This window comes from Hyalella azteca, unplaced genomic scaffold, assembly GCF_000764305.2.
Source record: "Hyalella azteca isolate HAZT.00-mixed unplaced genomic scaffold, Hazt_2.0.2 contig9787, whole genome shotgun sequence".
NCBI classification, from domain to species: domain Eukaryota; kingdom Metazoa; phylum Arthropoda; class Malacostraca; order Amphipoda; family Hyalellidae; genus Hyalella; species Hyalella azteca.
The window spans coordinates 11706-26822 of NW_025939847.1; the positions used below are offsets into that span (position 1 = coordinate 11706).

A 15117-nucleotide genomic window follows, 5' to 3' on the forward strand; every position below is an offset into this window, starting at 1 on the left:
TAAGGTGGATTTTGGTTGAGGGTTAGATGGATTGATGGATTGTTTTTTAGGGTAAGGTGGATTTTTGTTGAGGGTAAGATGGATTGATGGATTGTTTTTAAGGGTAAGGTTGATTTTGGTCGAGGGTAAGATGGATTGATGGATTGTTTTTAAGGGTAAGGTCNTGGAGTATTTTCTAGGGTAAGGTGGATTGATGGATTATTTTTAAGGGTAAGGTGGTTTGATTGATTATTTCTAGGGTAAGACGGATTGATGGATTATTTTTAAGGGTAAGGTGGATTGATGGATTATTTCTAGGGTAAGGTGGATTGATGGAGAATTTTTAGGGAAAGATGGATTTTGGTTGAGGGTAAGATGGATTGTTTTTTAGGGTAAGCTGGATTTTGGTTCAGTGGAGCCTGGATAATGGTTTAGGGTAACATTAATTATGGTTAAAGATAACACAGGTTATGGTTAAGGGTAATATTAATTTCTGAGAATTTTCTAAAATTCACATCAATAAATTAGTCAGACTCTAATAATGTTTTAATCATCAGTATTATATACTCCACTTATATTCTCTAACTCATATTCTCTTACTCTAACTTAATTAATCATAATAAATCAAATAATCACAATGATAGCTTTATCTCATGAAAAATCATTCTTCCTCTGCTGCTTTTCATATGTAATGATTTTTTTCTAAAATACATTTTTTTCATAATTAAAGCTTGCATGAAGGAGCAGATTGTTTGAAATTTGTCATGTGAACAATTCAATATTCTATTGAAAACCTATAGGAGAAGATGATTTGATAACAAATGATACAAAGACATTTTTATGTTATATTGATTTGATAACAAATGATCCAAAGACAGGTTTTATGTTATATTGATATGAAAACAAATGATCCAAAGGAATGTTTCATGTTGGTTTCAACCAAATGATGCAAAGGCTTGTGGTATGTTATATTGATCCAACCCCAAATAATCCCAAGGTATGCTATATGTTTGATAACCAATGATACAAAGGCATATTAGGTGTCATATTGCTTTGATAGCAAATGATACAAAGGTATGTTTTATATTATATATGGTTGATAACAAATGATACCATGCCATGTTTTCTGTTATGTTGGTTTAATACCAAATGATACAAAGGCATTTGTATGTTATATTGATATATCAAATGATACAAAAACATGTACACCTACAGGTGCTATATGAGAATGGAGTGAACGGGATGCTGGCAGACGAGATGGGGTTGGGTAAGACAGTGCAGACAATAGCGCTGCTGTGCCATCTCGTCGAGAAATTTATATTGTATGTGGTTTATAACAAATAATCCAATGTCATGTACACCTACAGGTGCTATATGAGAATGGAGTGAATGGGATGCTGGCAGACGAGATGGGGTTGGGTAAGACAGTGCAGACAATAGCGCTGCTGTGTCATCTCGTCGAGAAAGGTGTCAAGGGTCCCTTCTTGGTGGTGGCCCCCCTCAGCACGCTGTGCAACTGGTGCAACGAGATCAAGATGTTTGCTCCGCAGGTGAGATTAGAGCATTCTGATTACTAAACTATTACCATACATAATTAACCATAACCATACATTACATAACCATAACCATACATTACATGTAACCATAATGCACCCTATGCAACTGGTGCAATGAGATCAAGATGTTTGCTCCACAGGTGAGATTTGAGCATTCTGATTACTAAACCATAACCATAACCGTACATTACATGTAACCATAATACACTCTGTGCAACTTGTGAGACCAATATGTGGGAATTTAGGTATTCGGATCCTTTATTACACCTCATTTATAAAGCAGGATTTAAAAAAAAATGATGAAAAAAAGATCAAAGTTACCCATCTCCCACCTGTGTTAATAGCCATCTCTTTTACAGATCTTTATTTGCACCAACATTCTTGATTATATGTAGTAGGAATGGGCTATGTCTATTATTGTACTTTAGGCTCTCGACACGGTTGAAAATAATTTGTTTCAATTGTAAACATCTCGTGAAATTGAGTCAAAAAGTAATAATAAAGATAGTTATTAATTACAGCTGCCGTACGTGTTGTTCCATGACAATGAGAGCGTGTGGCATGAGAAGATGGATGTTTAAAAATATTTTGTTTAAATTGCAAACATCTTCTGAATTTAAATCAAAAAGTAATAATAAACACTTACTATTTGCAGCTGCCATATGTGTTGTTCCATGGCAATGAGGGTGTACGGCATGAGATAATGAATATTCGAAAATAATTTGTTTAAATTGCAAACAATTTTTGTTTTTGTAATTATGTTGAAAAGTATTAATAAAGACACATATCACTTGCAGCTGCCATACGTGTTGTTCCATGGCAATGAGGGCATACGGCATGAGAAGATGAATGTTTAAAATTTTTTTTATTATGAACATCTCATGAAATTAAGTTGAAAAGTAATACTAATGGTAGTTTTTAATTGCAGCTGCCGTACGTGTTGTTCCATGGCAATGAGGACGTGCGTCGTGAGAAGATGAAGCTGTTCAACAAGACGTCGCCCGTGACGGTTACGTTACCTGATGGCAGCTCCGTTACCCACAACGTCTGCCCTATTGTTGTCACCAGCTACGAGGTGTGTTACAATTTGTGTTATTTTCCTTATTGAATAATTTAATATAATTACCATATATACCAAGTTCCCTAACAAAATTCGGGGACCGCCTAGGCTTCAGCCGAATAGTCACTACACTCGGCGCAAAGTTATTCTGGGTCAGTTGGCCAACTGATCGCAATCAGCGTCTAGTCAGAACCTTCTGGCCAACTTTATGGTCTCCAGGTCTCCTGAGAGTAGGGCAAGAGTTGGCAGAATCCCCACAGTCCCCTCACCAGGCTCTGGTAGCTGTCTGATTCGGGGGCCGGAATGTAGACCAAAAAGCGGACATAGAGAAGCTGATTTACGTTTGGTCCGAGTCCTAGGCGGTCCCTAATTCAGGCTCGCCACCAACTAAAATTTTTGATAGGGTTGTAGTGATAATTTTGTTTTTTATAAATATTGATAACTATTACTATAGTTTTTGATAACTAGAGTATAGTATGCCCTATTGTTGTCACGAGCTACGAGGTATGTTAGAATTTGATTTTTTTATTTGAGTAATTTAAAATAATTATCACCTATACGTACCCAAGTTGTAGTGATAATTTTGTTTTTTATAAATATGGTACTGTATTGAAACTTTCAAATTGAGTTGAATGTTTATTCTGCCATAATTAATTTTTTATAGGTACTGGTTCTGTTGCAATCATATTTTTGACTGCATGGCAAAGGAATTTTTTTTAACTGCATAGTAACGAAAATTATCATTAATTCGGTTGATTTTTGCCCCTACTTAAACATTTAATTTTGTGTCACAGATTGCAATTTTGTCACACCGTCTCCTGAGCCCCTACCAATGGCGCTATCTTGCTGTGGATGAGGGACATCGGATAAAAAATTATGAATGTCGTCTCGCCAAGTGAGTATATCTTTCAATACTCCGTGTAATACCTTTCACTATTTGCCCGGGGTAGGTTCAACCAGAATTTGATTTTTACCCTCTTCATATAATTTATTTATCTCAATTATGTTATGTTATTTACTTATAAATAAATAAATTTATCATTTCTTGCCAAGTGAGTTGACCTTTCAATATTGAGTGTAATCCTTTCACTATTTCCCGGGATAGCTTCAACCAGAATTTGATTTTATCCCCTTCATTTCATTTACTTATAAATCAATTTATCATTTTTTGCCAAGGAGTTTATCTTTCAATGCGGATTGTAATACCTTTCACTATTTGCTCGGGATAGGTTCAACCAGAATTTGATTTTTACCCTCTTCATATAATTTATTCATCTCAATTATGTCATTTACTTATAAATAAATTAATTTATCATTTCTTGCCAAGTGAGTTTACCTTTCAAGACTGACAGTCCTTTCACTATTTGAAGGATAGGTTCAGCCAGAATGATGTAATTTTTTCCCCCTTCATATAATTTATTTATCTAGCATATGATTCTCTTGATATTATTTCAACAATTTCCTCTTCAATTTTTACTTTGATTAGGTTTAACCAGGAGAATATAGTCAAAAATTTATCACCATGCAGGTCAAACTTCGAAAATTTGCCCCCATTTTTGAAAAAAAAATTATGAGTTTGTCCTTTGCATGCAAAAAATGTGAAGTAATGTAATAATGTTGCATTACTGAGTAAATATATTGAATGATTAATTAAAAACGGTGTTCATTTCATGCAAAATTAATTGCCAGTTATTAAATTGTTTCACTTTAGATAGTTTTAGTTTTATGGTAATACCAATTATAATTTACAAGTGTGATTCACTGTAAAGTATTCATTTCTGGTAAAACAGTATTATATATTATTTGTGCAGGTGTAGGTTCCAAGTCTTGTATAAAGTTTTCATGAATACTTATAAAATATTGATGTCTATTAAAATGTTAACATATATTATTAATGCAGGTGTAAGTTCCAAGCCTTATATAAAGTATTCATATCTGTCTTGTATAAAGTATTCATGGCTGTCCTATATAAAGTAATCATGTCTAACTTCTTTAAAGTATTGATGTCTGATAAAACAGTAAGATATATTATCTGTGTAACATATATATCTGTGGTTCCAAGCCTTATATAAAGTATTCATGAATAGTTATAAAGTATACATGTCTGATAAAACGACAACATATATTATCTGCACAGATGTAAGTTCCAAGTCTTATATAAAGTATTAATATCTGTCTTTATAAAGTATTCATGAACATTTATAAAGTATTAATGTCTGATAAAACAGTAACATATATTATCTGCACAGATGAAGGTTCCAAGTCTTATATAAAGTATTAATATCTGTCTTTATAAAGTATTCATTGATAGTTATAAAGTATTGATGTCTGATAAAACAGTAACATATATTATCTGTGTAACATATATATCTGTGGTTCCAAGCCTTATATAAAGTATTCATGAATATTTATAAAGTATTAATGTCTGATAAAACTGTAACATATATAATTTGCGCAGATGTTTGAAGAACTACAAGTGCCCCAGTCGTCTGCTGCTCACCGGCACGCCGCTGCAGAACTCCCTGGCTGAGCTGTGGTCCTTGCTTAACTTCCTCCTGCCCATGGTAACTCCTGTTACCTGTGGTAACTTCTGTTAGCTAGGGTAACTCATGTTACCTATGGTAACTCCTGTTACCTGTGGTAACTCCTGATACCTATGGTAACGCCTGTTACCTATGGTAACTCCTGATACCTATGGTAACTACTGATACCTATGGTAACTCCTGATACCTATGGTAACTCCTGTTACCTATGGTAACTCCTGTTACCTATGGTNCACTTCTGTGCACATGTTTGACTCACTTCTGTGCACACGTTTGACTCACTTCTGTGCACATGTTTGACTCACTTCTTTACAGGTGTTTGACTCACTTTTGTGCAGGTGTTTGACTCACTTCTGTGCAGTGTTTGACTCGCTTCTTTACAGGTGTTTGACTCACTTCTGTGCAAGTGTTTGACCCACTTCTGTGCGGGTTTTTGACTCACTTCTGTACAGTGTTTGACTCACTTCTTTACAGGTGTTTGACTCACTTCTTTACAGGTGTTTGACTCACTTCTTTACAGGTGTTTGACTCACTTCTTTACAGGTGCAGGTGTTTGACTCACTTCTTTACAGGTGTTTGACTCACTTCTGTGCACAGGTGTTTGACTCACTTCTTTACAGGTGTTTAACTCACTGGATGTGTTTGACTCACTTCTTTACAGGTGTTTGACTCACTGGACGTGTTTGAGTCGTGGTTTGACGTGACCAACATGGCGAATGATGACGCTGAACTCCGCATCGTTAAACAAGAAGAAGAATCAAGAATCATCAGCACTCTGCATCAGGTGCCCCTATATATATGTATTATGTATACAACAGCCCCTATATATAAATTATATACCTATACTACAGCCCCTATATATTGCAGCGATATGCTTACAACCTACAAACAACATACATTAACTCTCACAAATACCTATATTAAAATTTACAGTTTTCCTTCAGATGACTTACAAACAAACATACATTAACTCTCAAAAATACCTATATTAAAATTTACAGTTTTCCTTCAGATGACTTGCAAACAAACAAACTCTCACAAATATATATAATAGAATCTTCAGCTTTCATCAGGTGATATTATTTCATTATCTGCAGTACAGCTTTTAAGATATGGGCTACTGCTCGTTTCATTTCAAATTAACAGTTATGGTCACCTTGAATTGGTCAATTTTTTTACTTCATTATCTTAACTATACTTTTCAGTGTACCATTATTGATTCTAACCATGTCAAAAGTATCATTAAACTTATGTTTTGGTAAAATTTAATTTTTTTGCCATAGTTTCATATTATCTTTTCACAAACATTACCTCGCTTACTAGCAGCTTTTTAGCGCATTTTCCCATTTATGGAAAAAATGAACTATTGTGCTCGGCATGTCCGTCCGTCTGTCTGTCTGTCCGTCCGTCCGTGACTTCACGTTTTCGTCGACGAGAAAATGCGCTTTCTGTCACTCACTGCAGTGAGTACTGAGTTATATTTTTTTATTGTATGGCTTAACTATGCTCTTGATTTGTTCCTGCATTACATTTCCAATTTATTTATTATATTTTCTATCTCTTGCCAGTACCATTCACTGATATTTGAATTAATTTCCACAGCACCATTCACTGATATTTGAATTAATTTCCAGATTTTGTCACCATTTACTGATATTTGAATTGATTTCCACAGCACCATTCACTGATATTTGAATTGATTTCCAGATTTTGTCGCCATTCCTGCTTCGTCNTAGCTGTCTTAACTACACTACAAATACACTAATTAACTACACTACATAACTACAGGCGAGTTATTTTGGATAAAAGTTATGCTGGACAAAGACTTTTCTGTCTTCAAGGAATAAATGGCTTATTTTGGCTGAAAGCTACGCGGGACTAAGACTTCTCTGTCTTCAAGGAACAGGTGAGTTATTTCGGATGAAAGTTACGCTGGACAAAGACTTATCTGCTTTCAAGTTATCAGCTACTTTTTAATCAAAAACTTCTTATAAATGTAAAACATTGATACGTCGTTGCAATACATCGATATATGTCGTTGTAATACATTATGATACATCGTTTTTAATGCATTTTGGTACATATTTTTTTGGTATGGCAACAAATTATGGTTTTTAGTGCATTATGGTATAATGAATTTTAAGACATTATGGTATGGTAATGCAGTGTCGTCCTTAAACATTATGATACGTCGTCCTAATACATTATAATACGTTGTAACCCGTTACAGGAAGGCACGGTTGAGGAAGTAACGTACGACGGAAAAGGACGTCCTACTCGGCGAAGTTATTTTGGATAAAAGTTATGCTGGACAAAGACTTCAGTCTTCAAGGAACAAGTAAGTTATTTCGGCTAAATGTTACGCTGGACAAAGACTTCTCTGTCTTCAAGGAATGGGTGAGTTATTTTATCTAAAAGTTATGCTGGAAAAAGACTTGGCGGTCTTCAAGGAACATGTGAGTTATTTTGGATGAAAGTTACGCTGGACTAAGACTTCTTTCTTCAAGGAACAGGTTAGTTATTTTGGATGAAAGTTATGCTGGACAAAAACTTTTCTGCTTTCAAGTTATCAGCTACTTTTTAATCAAAAACTTCTTATTTTGTGGTAGAGGAAAGTCATGAACAAGCAGAGTTCTAGACCGTTTTTTGGTTAAATCACTTCTATACCGTTGAAATTTCTAAAACTATCTTGTCTATTAATGCTAGTTATGCTGGAGTTACTCAACAATATTGTAAGGCTTCTGATTTGAAAGTATGAGAATTTGTCTGTTTTAGGATGTTGAAGAAACCTCATGCGAGAAAGATTCTTCATTCATCACTGTATCTTTAACTAGTTGTAGTTATTACCAGACCTTGTGCAGTATTATTAGATAGAATTGTAATGATACGTTGTGATGAGACCTTTCAAGAGAACGACATAGGATGCAATTGTGATGATACGTTTCAGGAGGGGAAGAAGGAGGAACGGAAGTACAACAGCATGTGGTGGTTCAAAAGTTGCTGCTCTATGTTGTGATGATACGTTGTTGTAAAACATTGATACGTCGTTGTAAAACATTGAAACGTCGATGTAAACTTGTAATACATCATGATACGTCGTTGTAATACATCGATATATGTCGTTGTAATACATTATGAGATACGCCTTTGTAATACATTACAATACATCGTTTTTAATGCATTTTGGTACATATTTGTATGCTATGGTTACAAACTATGGCTTTTATTGCATTATGGTATAATGCAGTGTCGACCTGACAATATGATACGTTGTTTTAATACATTATAATACGTGGTTGTAACCCGTTACAGGAAGGTATGGTTGAAGAAGTAACGTACGACAGCATGTGGCATGTTAATGTTGTGATGATTCGTCGTGGTAATATGTTATAATACGTAATGATACGTCATATTATATTATGATACGTCGTATTACATCATAATACGTGGTTGTAACCCGTTACAGGAAGGTATGGTTGAAGAAGTAACGTACGACAGCAAAGGACGGCCCATACGGCGCTGCGCGACTCAAGGTGCAGGACGCGTCAAGGCGCTGCTGGACGGCATGCACCTCGACAGTCCCGTAGGCCTGGACAGGTTCTTAGCCGCCCTACAGCTCTTCCAGCCTGCATCTGATGGGTAATATTTAGGGCATCAAGACATAAATTTTATTTTTGGGGGTTTAAAACTTTTCATTGTGATGTTTCAACTCAAATCCGATCGCGATGGGTAAAAAAAATGGTGGTGAATTTTAGTTTTGCTGGTCTGGACAGGTTCTTGACCGCCCTACAGCTCTTCCAGCCTACCTCTGATGGGTAATATTTAGGCATTAAGACATAAATTTTATTTTTATTTATAATTTTTAATTTTTTATAAAAAAATAAAATGTTTATTTTTTAAAGAAACTTTTCATGATGATGAGGTTTCAACCCACATCCAATGGGTAAATTTTAGTTTTGGGGGATTGAAACTTTTCGTTGTGATGTTACAGTCCGCATCGAATGGGTAAATTATAGGCATCAAGCCATAAATTTTATTTTTTTGGGTTTAAACTTTTCATTGTGATGTTCCAGCCCACATCCAATGGGTAAATTCCGCCATTTAATGATAAATTTAGCCATTATGCAGTAAATTTAGACATCAGCAGTAAGGGATAGCATATTGAGGATTTTTTTTTCAAGGATTTAGAGCTTGCTACTACCATTTATAAACTCAGGGATTTAAAACTTGTTACTACCACAAAGCTCAGGCTTATAAATTTTTTTTTTTTTTGCATTAAATTTAACTCAATCTTCCCAACTATTGATTCCATATCAAACCTCTCTATTGAAAAAAAGTATACTCCAGCCTTCCGGAATTTATAAAGTAATACTTATTTGATTTTCTCCTCTTCCCTCAAATTCTTGTTATATTTTAAAATGCCTGCCTTTCATTTAAAATGTCTGCCTTTAATTTAAAATATCTGCCTCACTCTTCATATTACACATTGATGAAACATATATTGTATTGTATCTACCTTTCATTTAAAATCTGTTTTTCATTCAAAATGTGTGCTTCGCTCTTCATGAAACATTAATGAATTATTTATTGTACATTTTCCAGACTCCCAGAAAAAGAAACCAAAAGCAAGTTGCGGGTTCGACTGCAGAACCGCATGATGCAGTGCAGGAGAGTGGTGAACCACCCCTACCTCATCTCCTACCCCCTCACCCCCGACGGACAGTATAAGGTAAACACCTATTATTACTTTATTATATAATCTTTTTATTACATACATTATTCAAATTAAAAATTAAATGGTTGTGAACCAGCCCTCCCTCATCTCCTACCCCCTCACCCCCGACGGACAGTATAGGGTGAACACCTATTATTAGTTTATTACATAGTCTTTTTATTATTTATATTATTCAAAATAAAAATTAAATGGTTGTGAACTACCCCTACCTCATCTCCTACCCCTCACCCCCGACGGACAGTATAGGGTAAACACCTTTTATTAATTTATTATATAGTCTTTTATAGTATATATAAAGTTACTATAGTATATTATACTAAACTATGGTAGTACTATACTAAATTACTATAGTATATTATCATTAATTAGTATTCAAATTAAAAATGAAATCCCTTTGAAATAGTTAATAGTTTGAAACTAATTTTCATACATTTTAGTACAAAACTAAGCATTTATCTTGTCAAATGATCGTTACGTCAGATGATCTCGTATGCCGTTAATTGACAGTAGGTACGATATAAGCTTGGCTGATGTTAGTTTAGACTAATACCTATAACTATTACTTTCATTTAGAATATATTAATCATTCATTTTGAATAATAACTTACTTTCATTTAGAATAATTTGCGATTACATTTTAGTCCTTGATTACATATAACTAATTGAATGCTTGAAGTGACACAGGATGATTAACAGCTCGCGTCACTTTATGGTAGTTAATTTAATTAAAATAATAAACACACCAAACAGGTAGAAAAAGAACATGTATCAATTCATGGTATTTGATTTCATTTAATTAATGAGCAAGTCACTTCGCAGGTGGACAAAGAATTTGTTGCAGTTTAAGGCATTTTATCGCATTTAATTAACTAGCAAGTGATGTTGCAGTTTGACAAAGTACTGGTATTATGTTATTTTATTTCATTTAATTAACTAGCAAGTCACATTGCAGGTGGACTTAGAGCTTGTGTCACTTTGAGGCATTTTATTTCATTTAATTAATTAGTAATTAGTAACTCACTTTGCAGATTATACAAAGAGCTGGTATTATTTTATTGCATTTAATTAATGAGGAAGTCACTTTGCAGGTGGACGAAGAACTTGTGTCACTTTATGGCATTGTATTTCATTTAATTAATGAGCAAGTAACTTTACAAGTGCATGAAAGAACTTGTCAGTTTATGGTATATTACCGTATTGCATTTAATTAATGATTATGTCACATTGCAGGTGGACGAAGAGCTGGTATCCTCGTGCGGCAAGCTACAGGTGTTGGACCAGCTGCTGCAGGAGCTGTACAGTCGCGGTCACAAGGTGCTACTCTTCTCTCAGATGACTAAACTGCTCGACATCCTGCACGACTACCTCACTCTACGTCCTCAGTACAGCTACCTCAGGCTCGATGGATCTGTGGGTTACTGCTACTCAATATCTAGTATTACTCTAGTGTCTAGTATCTAGTTTTATTCTAGTATCAAGTGCCTTACATGCGTCCCCAGTACAACTACCTCAGACTCAACGGATCTGTGGTTTACTGTTACTGAATACCTTGTATTACTCTAGTATCTAGTATTACTCTAGACTCTATTAATATTCTAGTATCTAGTATTCTACCTTGCACCCCCAGTACAACAACCTCAGACTGGACGGATGTATGGGTTATTGCTACTGAATATCTAGGTTTACTTTATAATATCATTACCAATATGTTTGACGCAGTTATACTATTGTTAATTATTCCCTGCAGGCACATGACGTTACATTACATGAATAAATTAGTAATGTTCAATCAGAATTTGTTCAACTTCACGTGCCTGCTAGTTTAATCCTACTATAACTGCTTTATTTAACTTGCCTGATCAACTTTATTGTATATTCTTTCGTGGACCGTTAGGATATTTTTTTTCTTGTCTCTGGCATTTCAAAGAATGGGAGAAAATTTGATAAAAGTTGGACTAAAAGGACATAATTGATCCAGGTAGAAATTCACAAACACGAATTTCATAAAATAGCCCTTAGGCTTTACACAATATGTATGAAGTGTATACAATACCTATGTATAAGTGAAAATTTCATAAAGTTGCACTTAATACAATATGGCGTAATATGTAATGAAAATTATCATCAACTGGTGCACTATTGTAATATTGGAAATAATTACTTTCCAGGTGTCTCTAGAAGACCGTCAGGCAGACATTGATTCCTTCAACAAAGACTCGGACGTTTTTCTCTTCCTACTCAGTACCAGGGCCGGGAGCTTGGGTACGTTCTTGTGTATTCGTACTGTACAAATGCTGGAAATCTGAGTAATTATACTCCTCTGCTGTTAAAATAATTTTAGTGTTGTATTTTACTGCCTATGCCATATCGCAGCTCGGTTAATACTACTGCTCATGCTATATGAGAGATTAATTGCTTGTATGACGTCGCTGCTCATGATATATAACTTCACTGCTCATGATATACGAGAGAATAGCTGCTTATATGACTTCACTGCACATGTAATATGACATAATAACTGCTTATACGACTTCACTGCTTATTCGACTTCACTGCTCATGTGACTTCACTGCTCATGTGACTTCTCTGCTCATGCTATATGACTTCGCTGCGCATGTTATATGACAATAACTGCTTATAGGACTTCACTTCTCATGCTATATGACTTCATTTCTCATGCTGTACGACTTCATTTCTCATGCTATATGACTTTACTGCTCATACTATATGACTTCACTGCTCATACTATACGACTTCACTTCTCACGCTATACGACTTCATTTCTCATGCTATACGACATCACTGCTCATGCTATACGACATCACTGCTCATGCTATATGACAGAATAATGCACAATAACAGCCTATATGACTTCACTGCTCATGCTATATGACTTCATTTCTCATGCTATACGACTTCATTTCTCATGCTATATGACTTTACTGCTCATACTATATGACTTCACTTCTCACGCTATACGACTTCATTTCTCATGCTATACGACATCACTGCTCGTGCTATATGACAGAATAATGCACAATAACAGCCTATATGACTTCACTGCTCATGCTATACGACTTCACTGCTCACGCTAGATTCACTGCGCCTCCCGCAGGCATCAACCTGACGGCGGCCGACACGGTCATCATCTACGACAGCGACTGGAACCCTCAGCAGGACCTGCAGGCGCAGGACCGCTGCCACAGGATAGGCCAGACCAAACCTGTGCTGGTGCTGCGGCTAGTGACTGCTGCTAGTATCGGTTAGTGAATCATTGAACCGCTGCCACAGGATAGGCCAGACCAAACCGTGCTGGTGCTGTGGCTAGTGACTGCTGCTAGTATCGGTTAGTGAATCATTGAACCGCTGCCACAGGATAGGCCAGACCAAACCTGTGCTGGTGCTGTGGCTAGTGACTGCTGCTAGTATCGGTTAGTGAATCATTGAACCGCTGCCACAGGATAGGCCAGACCAAACCGGTGCTGGTGCTGCGACTAGTGACTGCTGCTAGTATCGGTTAGTGTCACTAGTTAGTGAATTACCATGACCGCTGCCACAGTATAGGCCAGACCAAACCGGTGCTGGTGCTGCGGCTAGTGACTGCTGCTAGTATCGGTTAGTGAGCTGCCACAGGATAGGCCAGACCAAACCGGTGCTGGTGCTGCGGCTAGTGACTGCTGCTAGTGTCGGTTAGTGGTCTAATAGTGAATTACCATGACTGCTGCTAGTGTCCGTTCTTGGATACCTGTTGGTGAATCATCATAATTTCTGTCACCAAACTTATTTTGGTGCTCTGATTAGTGACTTAGTGACTACTACTAGTTTTAATTAGTTGGTCATTAGTTTGCAAATTGTAATGCTGACGATTAAGAATGAAATTATTTTCTCTAATGTGTTAAAGACAGAGGAAGGGAGTAGTGAACACAATCTCTGGTCTTTTGCTGATAAGAGATGATGATTCATATTATTTCCATATGGCCCTAGATATTTGCTTGCGCTTCTGTCTAGAAATGCATATACGTTTTTGTATTGTTATTATATTTTAGTTTAGTAATTTATATTTTTTTCTCTCGATGATTAGGTACTTATTTTGTATTTGCACTATTATAATTATATTGAATCTTTGACGTATGCTTTGACGTTTTTTGAACATTTTTTTCAGTGATGTATGTGCAATTATTCTTGTATTTTTCTATCATTTCGTCTGTCTTGTTCTCATTCTTGATCGTCTCACCACTGTGTGTTTAAATTTTTGTATTATCATTGTATTTGCCTATTTTGCTTTGTATTATTGTTATTATTCTCGCCTCGTGTTTCAGACGAGAAAATTGTGGAGCGAGCCAACAGCAAGCGATGCCTTGAGAAACTCATCATGAAAGCTGGGCGCTTCAAACAAGTCAAGGACAGGTATTGGCTGCTTGGTGTAAGAGCAAGTCAAGGACAGGTATTGGCTGCTTGGTGTAAGAGCAAGTCAAGGACAGGTATTGGCTGCATGGTGTAAGAGCAAGTCAAGGACAGGTATTGACTGCTTGGTGTAAGAGCAAGTCAAGGACAGGTATTGACTGCTTGGTGTAAGAGCAAGTCAAGGACAGGTATTGACTGNTGACCTATACATTCTGGACAAGGCCACCAACCAAGGTGAACAACTTCATGACCTTAATGAGTCTGTATATATTTTAATGTTGAGAGTCTACCTATACATTCTAATGTTAATGAGGTAGTATCCATAGACTCTGACTCTTGTAAACAGTATAATAATAATAATATACACTGATTTACAGCTATTTTGATGTTAATGAAAATACAAGAAGTCAAATGAGAATAGGGGAAAATGTTAATGTTCCTTCCTTTCAAATCTTTGTATGTGATATATTTTACTGCATCTATTCTGTTTTTCCTTTAGGAGGTACTTTCAATTACGTTGAACAGATTCATTTGATTTGTCTGTCGTTTTTTATTCAGCTGAAAAAATGACCGGGATAGTTGTATTTAGTATCTGTAATGTATCTTTTGTGTTTGAGCTAAGTACAGCACTCCGTGTTAAAGATAATTCATTAATGGCAGTTATTTATTTAAATTATTAATTTCATGACAGTGTAAGAGCTTGAGCTAAGAATAAGTGTGTTCAAGATAATTAATTAACGGCCTTTATTTAAATTATTAATTACATGGCAGTGTAAGAGCTTGAGCTAAGAGTAAGTGTGTTTAAGATAATTAATTAACGGCATTTATTTAAATTATTAA

The 15117-nt window shown here is 35.6% G+C and overlaps 1 protein-coding gene across 1 annotated transcript; it reads left to right on the forward strand.

The window, feature by feature from the left end:
• Positions 1–898: 898 nt before the first annotated feature.
• On the forward strand, positions 899–14467 carry LOC108665379 (lymphocyte-specific helicase). The gene is made up of 14 exons (XM_047882153.1): positions 899–976; positions 1347–1529; positions 2464–2610; positions 3390–3490; positions 5054–5159; positions 5800–5922; positions 6846–6867; positions 7530–7594; positions 8605–8777; positions 9741–9867; positions 11104–11283; positions 12042–12135; positions 12989–13135; positions 14193–14467. Exons 1-14 carry the CDS (start codon positions 899–901, stop codon positions 14372–14374), a joined length of 1728 nt encoding a protein of 575 aa, XP_047738109.1. The 3' UTR covers positions 14375–14467.
• The last annotated feature ends 650 nt before the right edge of the window (positions 14468–15117 follow it).